Source organism: Lates calcarifer, linkage group LG20 (genome assembly GCF_001640805.2).
Source record: "Lates calcarifer isolate ASB-BC8 linkage group LG20, TLL_Latcal_v3, whole genome shotgun sequence".
NCBI lineage: Eukaryota > Metazoa > Chordata > Actinopteri > Centropomidae > Lates > Lates calcarifer.
This window is the reverse complement of record NC_066852.1, coordinates 1,754,099-1,771,686: the sequence shown is the minus strand read 5'-3', so window position 1 is coordinate 1,771,686 and position 17,588 is coordinate 1,754,099. Positions and strand designations below refer to the sequence as shown.

Below are 17,588 nucleotides of genomic sequence, written 5' to 3'. Positions count from 1 at the left end.
GAGATTCTGGACTGATGTGTTAGGTAGCTCTCTCCACCACCAACATTAAAACACAGAATGAGAGAATATGTTTTGAAAGATGCTCCAACACTCCAGCAGATTTCAGAGACTTGCAGAATCAATACCAAGGAGCACTGATGCTGTTCTAGTGGCTTGTGGTGGCTGAACACCTTACAAAGACACCTCATGTTGGGTTTTCCTTTAATTTGTTGCCTGTCTAGACATGATAGCTACATGTTAAAATATCAGCCAAATCTAAACCAGTTTTGCATGCCCTCTACCACATCAAACATAAGGTTAAGGTTGAACTGAAGCTGAAACCCTGTGGAAGTTTTAAGATATGATTCATACCTGCTACCTGTGTAATTTTATGGACATGGAACCTAAATATCTGTCTGATATTAGTTGCCAAACTAATTTAAGATTGATGCATCTGTTCACTGTTGGACACTAGATGTTTTCAGCTATCAAATCCTTTTTTTTCCTTCGACAGTCTTGACCTGCTGTAGCAGATGCAGCACTTCTGTCCTCTCAGTTTTCACTTTACTGAGTGATGTTTTCACGGTGCGATTACCTTAAAACTTGCAGGGACAAGTTACAGGCTTATTTGCCTAAGAATACTGTATGTTCTGTTTATGGAGGTCATTGACTTTAAGCATCTGTCAGTGGAGTTTCCACTTGAAGGCAGGAGTTTTATTGTGTTGACATTTGATGTTTGCTTTTTTTAATGCTTACCCTGAGCTTTATTTGCATCTGTTATGACTATGTTTGAATATCTTTTCATCTGTGTTTTATCACAAAAACATACACAAACATGCACTTAACTAAACTAAGGCAAGATAAAACATGGTTTCTGCTCCAGTAGGCTTAGGACACATATTTGTGCAGTTGCAGACCTCTGTTTATGAAGAGGCTTCATGGGGAAGTGAATTTGTAGTTTTGTGTACAGTATTTGTGTTTGTGTGTGTGTGTCCTCACCTCCTCCTCAGCACTTGGCTCGGGGCTCTTGACAGGACTGGACGACTGGCTGAACACTGATGAAGACTTCCCGCTGATGCTCTGAATAAACAGGCAAAGGAAGGAGAGAAAAAGACAAGGCTGTCAGATTTAAACTGACAATAATAAACCCCAGTCCTCAGGGACAAAGGACACATAATGCATGGCATCATCTTTAGGTTTCAGTTTGAGAAGTTCAAGTCAAAGTCATGTGACAACTTGGATGTCTTGAATGACTTGAAACTTGACTCATTCCTTGTTCTAGTAAACTACCACTCAACACACTGTACAATATGTCAGTACATAACCATAAGTTTAACTTGTACCAAGTTGTCAGTACATATTTGTCACCAGAGCAATTTCTGACACAACTGTCGTGTTGTTCTGACACTGATTTGTCCAAAATACAACAGAGGAGAACTGAATTTGAATTGTGAAGCTCAAAAACTTTAAAGATAGCTTTTAAAAATCTTCAGCAGACGTCACTTTTCATTGGGAATAAAACTGTTCACAAATAAAAAAAGGCAGTTAAATATCACAAGGGGGAAAATGTTTTATGTGATCTCTGTGAATCAATGTGCTGCATGTCACTTTAACCTTGTATTCTGTACAGTTCAGAGCAGTGCTACTTCATGACAGGATGAGGATGTTGGTACTTGTCCCTCTGCCCTGATGTCACTCTGGAAGCATTAGCAAAATCGAAAACTGAATCTGAGCCAGTAACAGTAAAAAAAAATTCACATGAGGTAAGTGACGATGTGTGTTAGCCAACTGAGATGCTCTCCCGCAGATTTGCCTCTAAAACCAACACAGTGGTTCAAAATGTTCAACCTTATTTCTACTGTAGGTTTATCTATTGATTACCTCTCTATCATGTGTCAGAAAATAGTGATCAATGCCCAATCATAAGCTCCCACAGTCCAAGGTGACATCTTACAATTTCTTGTTTTGTCTAACTGTCAAGTTAAAACTAAAGAATAGATTTTCCAAAAGCTATAAAAACCAAAAATAAAAGAAGCAAATCCTAATAATTGAGAAGCTGGACTGTACAAATGTTTGGCATTTTTGCTAGATCTGATTCATCGAAACCTACTGATGACTAATAGAGGTCAAAATACTGTATATAGCAAAATTAAAGTAACTCTGGTAGACTCCTTAAACTGCAGAAACCTTCAGCCACTTTGAATGAAATATTCTTACAGGGCGTGGTATAATTTATGTAAGATAAAAATCCAGATATAAATTACCAAACAAAAAATATCAGGTGATATTTGTGTCTCCCAAAGCTCAATATATGTTCACGGAAAAGCAAAGTTAAAGGACATGAAGCAGCCCTGCCTGACCTCTGATCACTGCAATCAAATTCAGCAGCAGTGATCCAGCCAGGTGGAAGAATGTGTTTGTCTTCAAATGTGAGGGTGTGCCGCCTCAGCAGAGTCAGACCGGGTGTGGCACCGCTTCCCTATCAAACAACTTCATGAGCATTTAGGTCTGAGTGCAGTGACTCAAGGACTGGCAATCCTCTACTGCATGCAATACAAGAAAGAAATCAGGAGCTCAGGAAACAGGGAGAACATCTCTTTTTCTGTCACAGCAAAACACAGGAAACAGATGAGGAAAATGTAGGAGTGAAGATGTTATTTAAATGTTTTCAGCCAACAACTGAGACCTTATTTAATCCCATCCTTGGGGCGAAAGGCCAAGGAATTCAGGAAGTGATTAACAGCACAGGAAAGAGTTGGCTGGCGAGACGTCAGCAGGTGCAGGACCAGACTGATGCCATGTAAAAACTAATCAATGAGGAGGAAAACTCAGATAAAGGCCTGCAGCAGAGTTTGCATTGATCACTGGGATTGTACAATTATTAACACCATGTTACGTCTTGGCAGCGATACAGCGTCTAGTAATCAGTTAGTCCTGCCACTCCTCACTTTGTCAGGAGTGGCAAGAGTTTCTTAATCATTCAATGAACATGAGCAGATTAAAGTTAACTTCACTAGAGCTCATTCTGCCAGGAAGGACAAAGATGGCAAACACTTTAAATCAATGAAAACAAGATTTTTGATACCAGTGTCAATACACTACGTCAGTTTCATATATAACCCTTAAGTTGAGGATAAACACATTTTTCTACTCATCAAAGCACACTAAACCTCTCAGTCGCATCAGTGTTTCCTTAACCTAAACAAAAAACAGTCTAAAATTAGAAGTATTATGACTTAAATCTGGAGATTTCTCATCCAATGCCAAATTGTGACACTTGTGATGGAAACCTTATGAGCTATGTTGAGCAATACAAGTTAAAACTGTAATGTAATGCCACCCAGTTTTGAACGTTATCTTCCTTGCAGGGCGTATTTACGACCTTGGTTGCTATGACAACTTCTGTTGGGCACTGGGCCTGCTTGACTCTATCAGTGTCTTCACAACTTTCCTTGAGACAGACAATGAACTACTGCTTTAAGGGCTTACTTCTACATGACCTGTGGAATCATTGCCTAATAATATCAAAAATATCCATCAGTAGGTTTGATTACCAGCTGTAACTGTGGATAATGACAGTGTTTTTCTTTCTTTTTTTGTATTACAGCTGACAGAAAACATAAAAAGAGAGAGGAGATGACATTACATCTGCAAAAAATGGAGGTTATGTTTTCGCCTCATTTTCAGACCAACCAGAGCTGAACTGCACAAAAATTACTCCACTAATTTATACCAAGCTTGGTGGAGGGGTGGAACATGGTCCAGGGAAGAACCAATTCAATTTTTGTTAGGATCCAGTTAAAGAGGCATAACCAGGAATTGTTTTTATCAGTTTGCTCAACATTGTGAGATTGAATATTCTGGTATGCGCTCTACCGAGTGCCAGCAGATGTATGTATTTTTTCCTTAAAAAGTGACTAAACGATTGTTAACTGTCAAAGTTATTCCCAATAACTTTCTGTAGATCAACTTTTTGGTTAATCAATTGATTGTTGCAGCACCAGATGACTTGAAAAACATGCCCCTGCCAAAACCAAAGTTGCAGTGATACGGTATTAACTACCACATGCCTACAAGGACACAGTCTGATGTAACAGTACTCAGCAAATAACTCATCAATATGTATGACTGTATGACATTATTCTCAAATATAATATGCTCTTTGATATAGTGTGCATAAAAAACAAAACCATATGAAACATTACACATACGAGGCAAAGTTTTGCTCAATTTAGAGCAATTTATACTTCAAAATAAAAAGGAGAAAAGGTCAGTTTCCTGATTAAAAAGTGCTAATTTCTTCACTTCTGCCAGCACAAAAAACCTTCATCTACTCAGCCATCTGTCCTTCATATTCACCTGAGCTTATCTCTGATCATAAAGTGTGAAAATCCAAAGCACTATGTCAAAAATAATAAGTCGATGCTACATGAGCAACATGCTTACACTGCTAAAGTTTTCATAACGGCTGTAATGTGGTTTATGAACTGCTGTTTTCACCCTGCGGTCAACCACTTCTCTGACAAATGATGCTGGTTGTGACAGACAAACTAATGAGCTATCTATTTAACAGGTGAGTGTGGTCATTAAGCGAATGACATTTGCACTAAGAACACGAGCTACAGATGTAGACAGAGATCGATGGTGACATTTACGGGAACCGAGTGCTCAGGAAAATCAGAGGAAAGCCATGAGAGTCTGTTCATATTCAACGTAAACACCAGAGAAGAGGATGGCACAGCATCTGATCTGTACTTTCACAACACCTCAACAAACAGAAAGCAATTGAATTGTTGTTGAAAAAAATGACATTAAGACATAAAAACCTAAAGTACAAGCACTCATTTCATGTATTAAAATAATCATAAATGCTGCAACAAAACTATAGAACTGTTGAGACACAAATCAACTAAACGGATGCTTGATTTGCAGCATCCAGGGGCACAAACTAACTCAATTTTTGGATTGTTTTTATGATTTAACTTCCCATAAGAAGGAAATCTGAAGATGTAACAGACATTTATCAATTTATGGTGGTAAGAAGGTGGTTGATAGTTACTATGCACAGTTGGAAACTGATTAAGGGGTTATCTAAAGTAGTTTGGATGCTTGTTTGTGCTCTTTATGTTGTCTTTTAAGATCACTGTTTGGCAGTAGGTTTGGGTTTTAGTAGCTCTTGCACTGTGTAAATAGTAAGAGCTCTCACACTACAAATTATAGTGTTGAGGGTGTGTCAGCTTCAGCTCGACACCCCGCAGAGTTTAGCTCAAGCGTCGCTAAATAATAATGGTTATAAGGAGTCTGGACGTGGGGCTTACCTCCATCGTGCTGAGCTGCTGCTGGTACACCATGTCGGACTCCTGGCTGCTGACGCTCAGCCGCGGCAAAGTCTGCAGGTACACCGGGGACACCACCTGCTGCATCATCGGCTGCTGCATCATCGGCTGCTGCATCAGGACGAAGGACTGCTGCTGCACGGGCTGTTGCACCGGCACCAGGTACCGCACCGTCTCGTAGCCGTTGAGCCCGTACGACAGCGGGGACACCTGCCCGGCCGAGATCACCGTGTTGGTCGCCGGCTCAGGAGAGGCTATGTTCACGGTCCGGTAGGTCGTCGTCGTCGTCGTCTTCTGGCTCCCTTTGACAGACATTATGATCGCTCAGAGTCCCCCCCAACCCAGCAAAAACCGGGAGAAAAAAATCAACAAACAGCAGAAAGTTTGAGGTTTTTAAACGCGGAGGTGAAAACCGCGCAGGTTCCTCGGGCTGTCGGGGTTTGTTTTCGGCGGAGAGGCGAACAGTCCGCTCCGACTTCCTCTTCTGCTGGGCGAACTGGAGAGGAAAGTCCGGTCAGAGTAGTCCTTCCATCGAGAGATTAGACCGAACTGCGGAGGGGAGGCGCCCTGCGAGTCTGTATGCAAATCCTGCGGTGTAACACCAGGAGGAGGGAGGGCTCAGAGACGCTGTCAGCTGGCACCGAGCTCAACCTGACAGAAAAAGAGAAAACACTTTCTGTTGTCTAATTACAGAAGGTGGAATTTTGGTTCCCTATCTGACCCTGTACGTGTGGTTTGTTGTGTGAATCTTCACTGCAGGTGCTTCGGTTTCCTGCCAAACCATGCAGGTGAATTTGACATTTTAATTGTACTTTAAATATTAAAACATGCCTGCCCTGTAATAAGTGAATTCCCCTTGTCGTAATTGGCTCTAAATCACATTCACTTCACCTGTAGAGGGTCAAGCAAAGTTGAAGAGGCAGAGTCGGCCACTAGGTGGAGACAAACACCAGCAATGAGGCGTTCAGTACAGCAGATAGATAGATAGATAGATAGATAGATAGATAGATAGATAGATAGATAGATAGATAGATAAAATTAAAGACTAAATGATATAAAATAACTAAATACAGGACATATAATGAAATGAATATAGAGACTAAAGAACAGGAACAAAAGAAGCAAACTCTAAAGAGCAGAGATTCAAGCTACAAAAGCACTGAAAGCTGCTGATAATGATATTAATAGACGTGATAATAATAGAAAGTACAGAAAATGGCACAGCTTCTCTTTTACAGTTGTACAGTAGGATGTTAAACAGAATTAACTGTACATTGATTATGTGGATTGTGGATAAGTTATATGAATAATTCCCATTAAGTTGTTCCCATTAAGACCAGTGCGACCAGAACTTTTACAACAATATTAATTGGTCAAATTTAGTTTGTGGCAACCTGATTAAAACAACTTTAGAAATATGCTCCACACTTCGTTAACTAAGGCTACGTCCACACAAGAAGAAGGATCTTGCAAAGTCACACGTGCGCTTCATGATTGGTTCCTATCAGCTTCGTCTACCTGTGGTGAAAGAAACGTGGACAACTAATTATATCGTTTCTGACCTTTGCGTCTTTGCTGGCAGTTGTTGTGCGGTTAAATTCCTGTGTTTCTCCATCGCTGTTTCTTGCAGCAGTTTCTGAAACAGAGCAAACACCTGCAGCGTGTACAATGTACTTCCTGTTTACACCGGCACGCGCATGCTCAGTCTACATGAATGGTCAGGTGTGTGTTAGCATGGAGGGAGATTATTTCTGATACGTACCAATCGTACCGAGATCGTTTTAGTTTTCAAGTGCAGGTTTTAGTATGGACGTGATTTGAAAATTAAATCTTTAAAAAGTCAAAGGTCAGATAATAAACTAATAATGCAAGACCCACCTTAGCTAATATTGTACTTAAGGTGTGCAAATAATTTAGCAAAATACCAGAAACACTACTGCTGTGTGAACCTGGAGTTTTTTTGTTTGTTTGTTTTGTTTTGTTTTTTGACAAATATCAAAGGTTTTCTGTATGTGGTCAGCAATTCTTTTTCTTTTTTATTTTATTTTGTTGTGAGATATTATGGAGACCAAAAGTGTTCAGTATTAAGCAGAATAAGTATATGATGATAGTAATTTAAATAAGAAAAAGAAATGAGTAAACACAGATATAATACGACCCTTAAATTGTGAAATTGGCATGAACTTTGATTTCATCCTGGTTATTCTCACACGTTTATTTTTTAGTTTTACATAAATTATTATCTGTCCAAACAGAGCCAGTAATGTGCATTTATATTTAGTAACATTATTATTATTTAATCTTGTTTTTAAATATTGTTTTTGGTAATGTCCTGGCTTACTAAAATGAACAGCACCATTATCAGTGTAACATGGTTATACCGTAATAGTCACACCTGCTTTTCTCACCATGATAAATCAAACAATGAAAAAGATCTGTATCGTAGACCAATATATTAAATATATTAGTAATGTACTAATAAATAGTAATATGCAATACAGTAATATAGTATAATAATAATATAGTATAAAGTCTATAGTCTATACAGAAACAGCAAATTTTTGACTGGGCACACAGTGTAATATGCGTGTGAACTCAACTCTCGCGATATTCAGCGAGAACAGGAACGTACTGTACCAGTCACCAGGAAACGTCTTTTATTTATCGGACACAATAATGGCATCCACCCAACCGCCGTTGTACCGTTGTTCTCTCCGCGGCCCAGTCGACAAAGGAGGGTTTCAGTCGTCGCTCTGAAGCCGCCATTACCCCCGGTGAGAGAAAATAAACCAGACTATGCTGACAATAAAGTGCTGACAAACGCCGTTCGTCGCCAGCTGTTAGGCATCCTCTTGTCCTTCGGCCCCGGTCGGCTCCGTTATCTCACCAAAACTACGTTCAAAAATATATCATTTTAACGACGCAGCTCTTTTCGGTTGATGTGTGTAAACGTTAAAACTCGACTTCAGACATTTTGCGATCGTGTAGCAGCTACTCTTCAATTCGGCTTCATAAAACACATCAAGCAAGCTGATGGTTTTGTAAAAAATTAACGTTGTTAAAGACTCCTCCGTGTTTCCTCCCCAATCGAAACGCCTAGTAACAGCCTGTTAAGAGTTGCTTGAAAACAAATTCTTATGCAATTCTGATATTTGTTGAATTTGCAATGATGTTATATAAATGTTAAAGGTGTTACACAGTAATATACCTGTTAAGCTCATTGTGAAGGATCTTAAAATGACGATTTTCTGAATGGGGTTTTGCGAATACGAGGCTGTGGCCTCTATCGCGGAAAACGCGGGCATAATTTGTGCTTTAAGTTGATTTATACCAGTCTGTGGTGCCAGTGTACTAAACCATAATACTGATTAGATGATCAATATACCAGTTATGTAAAAAGGTCGCAGTTTGTTTAGTTCACCAGTGCTAAACAGTCAGAAATCATCTATTTCACGCCTAATCTCAGTATATCTATTCATATTTATTACCGTTATGTAAGCTGGTGGTGTTTCTTTTTGTGTATGTGTATTTCAAAGATCCAGTTCCCCACAAGAGCTTTTATTTTGAAGTTGTCCTCTGGTCTGTGTCAGTGATGCTGCGGCCCTGGTGTTATGTAATCCAGCCTGACTGCCACCGTCCTCAGGGATAATCCTGCAGTGGTCCACTGGTTATAACAGGGGCTAAGCTACAACATGTTGTCACTGTTGGAGCTATCTCTCTCTCATTATGTTGTACGCTTTCTCTTTCATTTGTAGAGGTGATTTTAAAACGTAATCTATAATTTAACACCTTAAACGCCAGCAGTCTGTCCAACATAAATGCACGAGACCGATCATTATTTAGACACATTTAATAATGTTTGCAAATATTCTGAAAATGTGAGGCTGGATTTTGAATTAAAGTGTATAAAATGATTTACAGCATAGCTAGAATATTAGAGTTTGATGGAAGAATGCAGCCATACAAAACCTGGTGTCTTGAATTTGAATATTTAACAGAAAATAAGCTCCAGGCTCCTTCTAAACACACTTTATAAATTTGACACGTCACATTTTAAATATGTTAGAGTAACGAGGGTCTGCCTCTAAATAATATGGATGACATTATCTCGTGGTTGAACTTTGACCTTTTCTGTCTCCTTAGCTGCTTCCTGGGCCTTGCTGCTCACCCACAATGCATTGCCAGAGGCTTTTGTGTATCTCAGACGGACCAATGTAACCACTGCCACCACTCCATCTACAGCACTCCACAGCAGCACAACAGGAAGGTAAAAGCCTGGTCATCTGTCTGAGTTAACTATTATTTATTTATTATTTATTTATTGTTTTCTGTTAATTATCTCAGTATGTAGTTGTAGTAATGTGGAAACCTCTCTGTCTGTTTTTTTTTCAGGTCCTGTCCTGGTTGGTCTTCTTGGTTCTTTGTCTTTACTGTAACTATGTCTGGCTCAGGCGACTTACCAGGTGAGTATTTCTTGGATCTGTTTTGGTCTGTGGTCTCTTAGCTTCTTTGCAGGGAAATCTGAACTCTTTCCCACCAAATTAGCTCTGGTTCTCGAACCAGGTCCACTCAGGATTCCTCAAGTCTCTGTGGTTCCAAGCAAACCATCCTGCACCTCCACCACTTTGGAGTTGAACCATTGCTATTAAGAATGCGCCATCAACAGTTACAGTTACATTACAGTTGGCACTTCAGGTCAAGGAAAACCTGCTTTTTTACTACATCTATCATACGTTTTTTTTCTACGTCTGTCTTTTATCAGCTCCCTGAAGATTAGAATAAATTGTCAGTAGCTGCCATTGTTGTGTTGCTCTTGTATTAGAAACAAACCCACCATAGAGAACCATCTCAGCTTGGATGACGCCATTTTGGGGAAATGGAGAAATGTACTTTATGTCCCCGTGCATTTATGTCAAGATGGAGGGCATGAGTGGAAGAACCCGATGCAAATATAGAACACAGAAATGCGAGATACTTTCCCGTGAATATACAGAAGCTGAAGTTCCACCGCGGCTGATGGCAGACATATTTTTTAGGACGTTTGTGGGACAGTTTAAAATCCTGCTGGGGATGTGACCACCGGATTTGAGGAGGCAGGGGACCAACTACCGGGATCCTTTGACCCCTAGCGGCCTGTGGCAGCTTGTGTGATTGCGATGCCTTTATGTTTTTTGCTTACCTCTGACAGTGTTTCACTAAATCCCTCAGTATATTCAGTGTGGGTCGGAGTCACAGCTGCATTCTTCAACCTGGAACCAGACAAATACAGAAACTGACATGTTGCGTCACACAGAGCAGGGGATTACACTGATTGTTTTGTCTCTCACACCAGACAAAATCTGAGTGGACTGGAATCACACACATACACACACACTCAACACATTCACAGCATGACTCACACTCACACTGATTCACACTGAAACACACATTGTTTAATAAAAACTATTCATATCTGTAACTGCAGCAGGAAATGAACAAGAACAAAAAAATCTGTCCCAGGGGTGTTGAAATACTGCGCGACACTGGATCTGCCGGCAGCAACACTAAACCATTATAAACTAGTACAACATGTTCCCACTATATCACATACACTGCAATGTGGCTCAACTGAGATTTGTTCAGCTTTCTGTTAGGATTTAAGGTCTGTTCCTGGTTTTGTGAAACTGCAGAGAAAACTGTTGCTAAGTTGTCGTTGCCGTCTGTGTCCACAGCCATAGAGGGCTCCGGGATAGGCGGGATGAAGCTTCCCATCGGGATGACCCGCCGAGCCCTCAGCTACGACGACAACCTGGAGGCCCCCATGTCCACACCCCCCCACGACATCAGCATCAACAACCTGTGGAGACGACCCATCATACCGGAGAGGAAGTTCTCACACCTGGCTGAGGTGAGACGCTGAGAGGACACACTGCTGCTTTCTCGTTCTCACCTGTTAAATGATAATGATGATGATGATGATGTTGGTGTGTTGTCTCCACCAGGAGGATGAGAGTGGTGCAGTGACTCAATCAGCAGTGCCAGACAACGCCCCCTCCAGGTCGCCAGGCGTAGTGAAAACCAAGGCCTCCTCCATCATTATGAACTCCCTCATCACCAGTAAGTTACATCTGTTAATGACAATAATATACTTGTGATATATACCTGTACAACCTTTAAATAATCAGTAAATCTGTTTCCTCTCTCTCTCAGAGCAGACGCAGGACAGTATGTACAAGTTTGAGCAGAGGGCAGGGCTTACTGACACCAGCTATACGCCCCACAAAGGCCTCACCGCCGAGGAGACAAGACACCACCACCGTATGCCCGATTCTCTCCAGGTGAACATACACACTTTAACACACAGACACAACACACCACATTCTGCTAATGTGCAACCAAGACTGAGTTGATTATTTACCAGCAAGTGTTTGGACAGACGGGGCGTTTCTCCAAGTCTAATTTCAATAACAGATCGATTCGTTTGAAGGTTCATCAGACACCAGAAATGCTGCACAGCAGACAGACAGGATTTTACAACTCAGCAAAGTTGCCATTAGGGAAATTAACAAACCAAAGCTACGGCATTTATCATAAACGCAAGCCAATACAAAAAGTTATCAATCATATCAAACGTTAATAAAATACCTTAATAAAACATACATATAATATTAGGTTATTTAGCGCAGACAACTTTCCCAAAACTTCACCTTCCTCTCTTCGTGTTTACCTTTGATTTCTACGGCAGCTCAAACACAGCTCTGTTAAATTTTAACTGCGCCTCCTGCTGGTTGCTGCCACACAGTGACAATCATTATCTTGCTTTAAAACAATACAACCTTTTTCCTCCATGTCCCCTCCAGGACTCCGTAGTCGCTATTGTTGCCATGTTGCTGTTGCGAAGTGTGACATTGCTTGTGAATATTACTTCCAGAGTACTTAAGGAAACACTGTGTTGCCACTGAAACTCTAAGACTGAAGCCTGTCCTTATTGCTCTTTAGAAACTACAGATCCAGAGCATGGAGGCCAGAGAAGAGAGGAACAGCTCCTCGGCCCAGTCGACTCCATCCAACACACCACACAGCTCCCCGAAACAACAACGCAGGTACACACACACACACACACACACACACACTGAGCATTCACCATCCTGTCCTCTAAATCCTGTTCGAGTCTGTCCATCCTGATAAACACTGAGAATCTATAACTCGGTCAAGTTCACACACTGTTTGTGTTTGTGCAGGTCCTGGTTCAGCAGCACAGGTTCAGAGCTCAGCCTCAGCTCCTCCAACAGCAGCGTGGACATGGGAGGGGGAGGAGACATGGCAGCGGGAGGAGTAGGAGGCGTGGTCGAAAAGTGGAGCGTGTTCACGCCCCGGCCTCTCGTCCAGAAGTCGACCTCTGACCTGGGATCAGACCCTACAGCCGCAGGTAAACGTCATCGCCTCACAGACAGTCCTCACACTTCAAGAGGTTTTTAGATGTTCAAGGATTTTATTTACTGGTTGTCAGAATCCCCATGGTATTTTCTTTTTTTTAAGCAAATAAACAAACCACACTCCAAAAGGAAAAGAGCAAATAAACTGCAGCTTCAAAGGCTCCCTCCTGTTTGTACAACCACAAACACAAACTCTGTGAGAGATGATTTCAGTCCTTTTGTCCCTTCAAACCAGTTACATTCAGGATTTGGGGCGAAAAAATGACCTTCAGACTGACAGTAAACACTGACGAACATTTAGAGCTGACAGCCCCGTCACTCTGCTTGCTTATTGGCTTTTGCAAAAAAAACAAAGCAGAGTTTTTCTGCATCATGGCAACATAAAAACCAGATCAGATTCAGGTCTTTGACGGCTACTGAGATTTTCAGATGTGGGACGGTTCAGTCTGTCTGGAAACAATCCGAATATTTTTTCCAGGATGACTCTCGGTAGGTGAAGTTTGTCTGGAGTTTAGTTTGTGGAGTGAAGGAATGACTGAACAAAGAGTTTGTAGACTGTTCAATGAACACAATTAATTGCTTGATATAATTTACAACAAGGCTGGAAAATTAGTCTGTGTGATCTTTTTTTAAATCCACATAAATACGTATAAATGCAAAGATATTAACATTTATATCAGAGGCTGCTACAGTGAAGTTATAGGTAGAGATAGGTAATCTGGTTTAACAGATTATGTTGATGATTATTATAACCAGAATAGAGACTAGTAGAAATACTTAAGTGAAACTTAATTCATACAGTACTTTTCAGGACAAAAGTGCCTCACTTTTCCAAAACAGATAATAAACAGCATTTTTGTAAAAAGCTCAAGAAAATATTATATAAATAACAAATTACAGCAAGAAAGCATCAGTGAAACCCCTCTGAGAATAAACACAATGAATGTAACAGAGTTACCAATGGTCACGAAATTATATTAAATTAAAAACTAATTTTAAAACGGTTATATTGCAGCTTCTCTCACAGATGCTATAATGTGATTAACTCAGTGTTCTGCTCAGTTACTCACATTTGATAATCAGTGGTTTACCACAGTGGTTCAGGTGATCCATGGGTTTGTTGTTGTTGTTGTATCGGGCCAAACTGCTTTGACTGCTATGTCATAAACAAAATCAAAACCTCAAACAAACCTTCCCCCAAACTAAACAGGCCTTTAAAATAAATCAGAACCAGGTACTTAACAGCCAATCGATTTTCATTTTGGAGTGGAAAACAGATAACAAGCCTTTTCCCATTTTTTGTTTTGGAATAAGAAACCGGAAAACAAAGAACAACTAGTATGTTTTAATTTTTGTTTTATGTTAACACAAGGAACATGAGAAATCAGTTACAGTCATTTTTATATTTAGTTTTCTGCAGAAGCCATCCTCACCCATCTAAGGTGAAAATAGATTAGGAAGAAACACTCCGCTAAGAGCCCACATCTTCATGTTTCTGTGCTGCCCAAAAACAGCGAAAATAGCTAGCTAATAACGGCTTTATTAGCCTTAGCTGGGCAGCACAGAAAAGGACTGTGCTAGCTTACAGGGATCCTGTGCTATCTTTCATTGGGTGACTTCCAGGGTAAAATAAAAATAATTTAACAACTTCCTTGTCTCTTTTCCCAGCAGGCTTTGCGCTGCAGGTGTACCGCGGTGCCCAGAAGCCGACCCCCATGGAGGTGATGAAGTCGCAGGCCACGCGGCTGACCGACAACGCCGCCGCACAGGCAGCGGCCCCTCCCAAAATGGAGATTCCCACGGTGGAAGGCCGGCGTCAGGGAGCGCGGCCGCACAAACTCAAACCCCGAGACATGAACATCCTGACACCGTCCGGCTTCTGAGAGGACATGCAACGTCTATCAGAGCTGCACGCCGCCCCAACGCTGAAGGTCCCATGAAATTAAAACCTGCTCCCATATCCCTGTGCATACATCTTCGGTTCACCTCCTGCTCCAAATGTAAAACCTTTGCCCTCAGAGGATAAATCTGTTTCATTACAACTACAACACGTCTTAGTTTTAGGACAGCTTGTAAACAAAGCCCCAAAGTTCAATGAATCTACTTGGATGAGAAAGCAAAGAACGTTAAAATTACAGACTCGTAAACATCCATCACAGGACCAATATTCTGCTTTAGCTTTGACCAACTGTTGTTACTGTAATCATTTTATTATCACAGATAAATCAGTTTCACCTCCAAATAAAGTGGCAGCTAGATCCCAGAACTCAAATTACTTTTATTGCCACAACCACAAAGCTAGCTGCTGCTAGGTTCGAATCTGAGCGTCAGTCTGCAGCAACATTGCCAATACTGTTGTGGCTTAAATGTATCCTGCTCTCACACATTTCCCTCCTCTTCAAAAACTTATCAAACATCAGCTGCTCAACCTCAGAATAATTTCATGGGACCTTTTAGAGCAGCTCCAATATTCAGATAACTACTGTCCTGTCCACCAACTTCACCACTGATATGGACATTAAAAAAACACAGCTGAAAAGTTTCCCATCTTCACTGCTTTGAGGCGTATACTGTGTTGCTTGGCTGTAAAATCAAACTCTCATCCTTCACTCTTTAACATCTAGCTGCAGCATGTCGGCATCAACACTGGCTGAAGTTAGAAAATTCAGCATGAATCTAACCCCCTGAGTTCAAATGACAAGGGGGGGCTTGTTTATAGAGCTGAAGTTGAAGATGATGGTGATCCTGGTTTAAAACAGTCCCCTGTAAAATGCACTTTATCCCAACTCTTCCCACCAGAGAGGCTCAATTAAACTGCCCACCAGGATGCAAATTAATGCAAGAAAATACTCTCTGCTTTTAACATCCTATTTATCTCTACAAACTTCTCAGTTGTCTGATTAAAGGGGCATTTCTCTAAGCAGGGTGGAGAGAATAAATCTAACACGTTCCTTAAGTATAATTTAATACAAATCAAACCAACAGAACAAAAAAATTGTTAAAAAAAAAAGTTTGACTCAGGAAATTTTGGAAATTCGGCAAGCTCCTGCTCACTGAAACGTTCCACGTCTTTGTTTTAATGTATAGATGAAGATCTTTTAGCTGCTATTGTAGCAACAGATTTTGTTCCGTCGAGATTAGTCACCTGGTGTGTGTATTTATAAAAAAAAATCAGACCTACATGCTACTGACAGAATAGATAAACATAAATAATGGAAAAGATTAAGAAGGTTTAAAGCGTCTTTCAGCCTTCAGTGTGCTCAGTTTTTTTTTTTTTTTTCTTGCAAGTATGAAGGATTCCCGATTTCTGATGTGTTTTGGTGCTTAACCACTTGACTGAAGAGAGAGCTGGTGTGGAAACTGCAGAGACCTTTTTTTTCTTACTCAAAAAGGCTTTCCACCGACAAACCTTCTCGCTTTTGGTTTGAAAGATGAATATCAAAAAAATGTTGGAAAATAACTGAAATTTAGCATTATAGATAGTTTTCAGTCATTTATCCTGCTACAGTGCTAGCTTTGACGGTGGTAATTGACTATATGCAAGGTTTCTGCAAGATGAAGCTTGGTAGAGTTTAAACAGAGCTAAATGAAAATCTAGCTGCTGGCTGATAGTTGTTATTATTTTTGTACTTTTATTAATAAGTGGAAGCGGTCTATTTACTGGTGTAATGTGACACAGCAGTGGAAGTTTGTCTGTTTAATGGAGTAAAACATTTGAAGTCATTTACCACCTGTACCTATGGTGTTTGTCAGATGTTTCCCAGTTTCTCATCCTTGTGTCAACGATCCTGAAGCTAAACACAGATCAAAACACACTCTGCTGTCAGCAGCTGTAAATATTAAATGATTATGACTGTTTTCTGCTCAGTTACATTTTGTTATATTTCACATTCTGTGTTCACAAGTGCTTTGTGTTTAAAGTGCGATGCTGTTCCCTTTAAATCTCTTCCTGACTGAAGCATCACGTCTCAGTTCCCTGGTGTGACTCTGTAGAACAGACTGACTGAGTTATTGTATATTTCTGTTTAGCATTTTTTTTTCCAGTTGATGGTTAAGAGATGTTTTCCTTGATTTATAGTCTTTATACAGTTTATTTTTCTTTGCCAAAACAGTTTGGACTTTAAAAAATAAATGTTACACTCTCATCACAAAAACAAGAGTAAGTGCTTTGTTATTTCTGGTATGAAAAGTATATTTGATTTTGTCACCTCTGTAGGTGCACCTGTTAGCCCCGCCCCCCTCCTCACCTGTCAGTGGAGCCTTTGACCTCTGACTTGAAAACTATTTGGGTCTAAATTCTGCTAAAACTACAGTTACTCTGACTAGAATAGTAATCTTATTACAGCTACTACTGCTGTACTCTGAGTACTACTACTACTGCTGCTGCAGTCACTGTAACATTACCAATAAGGCTTAAAGTACTACTACTACTACAAACTGAACAGTCCACTGACACTGAGTCTGTCCCTTAAAGCTGATGTCAAATCCAGGGAGAGTAGAGAGGGAAAGTAACTAAATACTGTAAGCTACTCAGAGGTACTTCCTTGATTATTTCCACTGTGTACTATGAAGTGCTTCCACTATACTGCATTTCAGAGGGAAGAACTGGACTTTTAACTGCAGTATATTTACCTGATGATGAAAATATGAAGCAGTACAAAACCCAGTAGTATTTGTCCTTCAATACTTTTGGTATAATACTTCTGTCCTTCTACTGAAGTAAAACTTTGGATGCAGAAGTTTAATGTAACAGAGCGTGTTTACTCTGTGGAATTAATACTTTTACTAAAGTACAGGATCCAAGTACTTCTTCCAACAAAGTAAGAAAATACTGACTAATACTGCCACTACTACGTTT

At 40.4% G+C, this 17,588-nt stretch overlaps 2 protein-coding genes across 6 annotated transcripts in view; one reads left to right on the top strand and one right to left on the bottom strand.

Moving 5' to 3' along the window:
• Window positions 1-11,393, bottom strand: part of pof1b (POF1B actin binding protein) — a 39,501-nt gene extending 28,108 nt beyond the window's left edge. For 3 of the 4 annotated variants that reach the window (XM_018700612.2, XM_051078750.1, XM_051078749.1), the window contains exons 1-4: window positions 11,245-11,393; window positions 10,495-10,564; window positions 5,298-5,966; window positions 979-1,059 (exon numbers count right to left, since the gene is read on the bottom strand). In XM_018700612.2, coding sequence (XP_018556128.1) covers window positions 979-1,059; window positions 5,298-5,630 — 414 coding nt within the window. In that variant the 5' untranslated portion in view covers window positions 5,631-5,966; window positions 10,495-10,564; window positions 11,245-11,393. Of the gene's footprint in view, window positions 1-978; window positions 1,060-5,297; window positions 5,967-6,877; window positions 6,952-10,494; window positions 10,565-11,244 lie in introns of all 4 variants that reach the window. The other variant, XM_018700611.2, reaches the window with a different exon arrangement.
• Window positions 7,922-16,889, top strand: LOC108899892 (putative monooxygenase p33MONOX). Of its 2 annotated transcripts, none has more exons than XM_018700615.2 (9): window positions 7,922-8,089; window positions 9,459-9,582; window positions 9,708-9,778; window positions 11,027-11,202; window positions 11,297-11,411; window positions 11,505-11,632; window positions 12,294-12,397; window positions 12,536-12,723; window positions 14,402-16,889. In XM_018700615.2, exons 3-9 carry the CDS (start codon window positions 9,754-9,756, stop codon window positions 14,611-14,613), a joined length of 948 nt encoding a protein of 315 aa, XP_018556131.1. In that variant the 5' UTR covers window positions 7,922-8,089; window positions 9,459-9,582; window positions 9,708-9,753; the 3' UTR covers window positions 14,614-16,889. The 2 variants fall into 2 exon arrangements, with proteins under 2 accessions (XP_018556131.1, XP_018556130.1); XM_018700614.2 differs by having other exon boundaries at window positions 14,399-16,889.
• The last annotated feature ends 699 nt before the right edge of the window (window positions 16,890-17,588 follow it).

Bases quoted from the DNA above. Each gene is read 5' to 3' on its own strand.
- LOC108899892 (XM_018700614.2), top strand. From the start codon at position 9,754: ATGTCTGGCTCAGGCGACTTACCAG. The intron at 11,203-11,296 runs GTGAGACGCTGA...TGTCTCCACCAG, and splicing joins AGTTCTCACACCTGGCTGAG to GAGGATGAGAGTGGTGCAGT. The intron at 11,412-11,504 runs GTAAGTTACATC...TCTCTCTCTCAG, and splicing joins TATGAACTCCCTCATCACCA to AGCAGACGCAGGACAGTATG.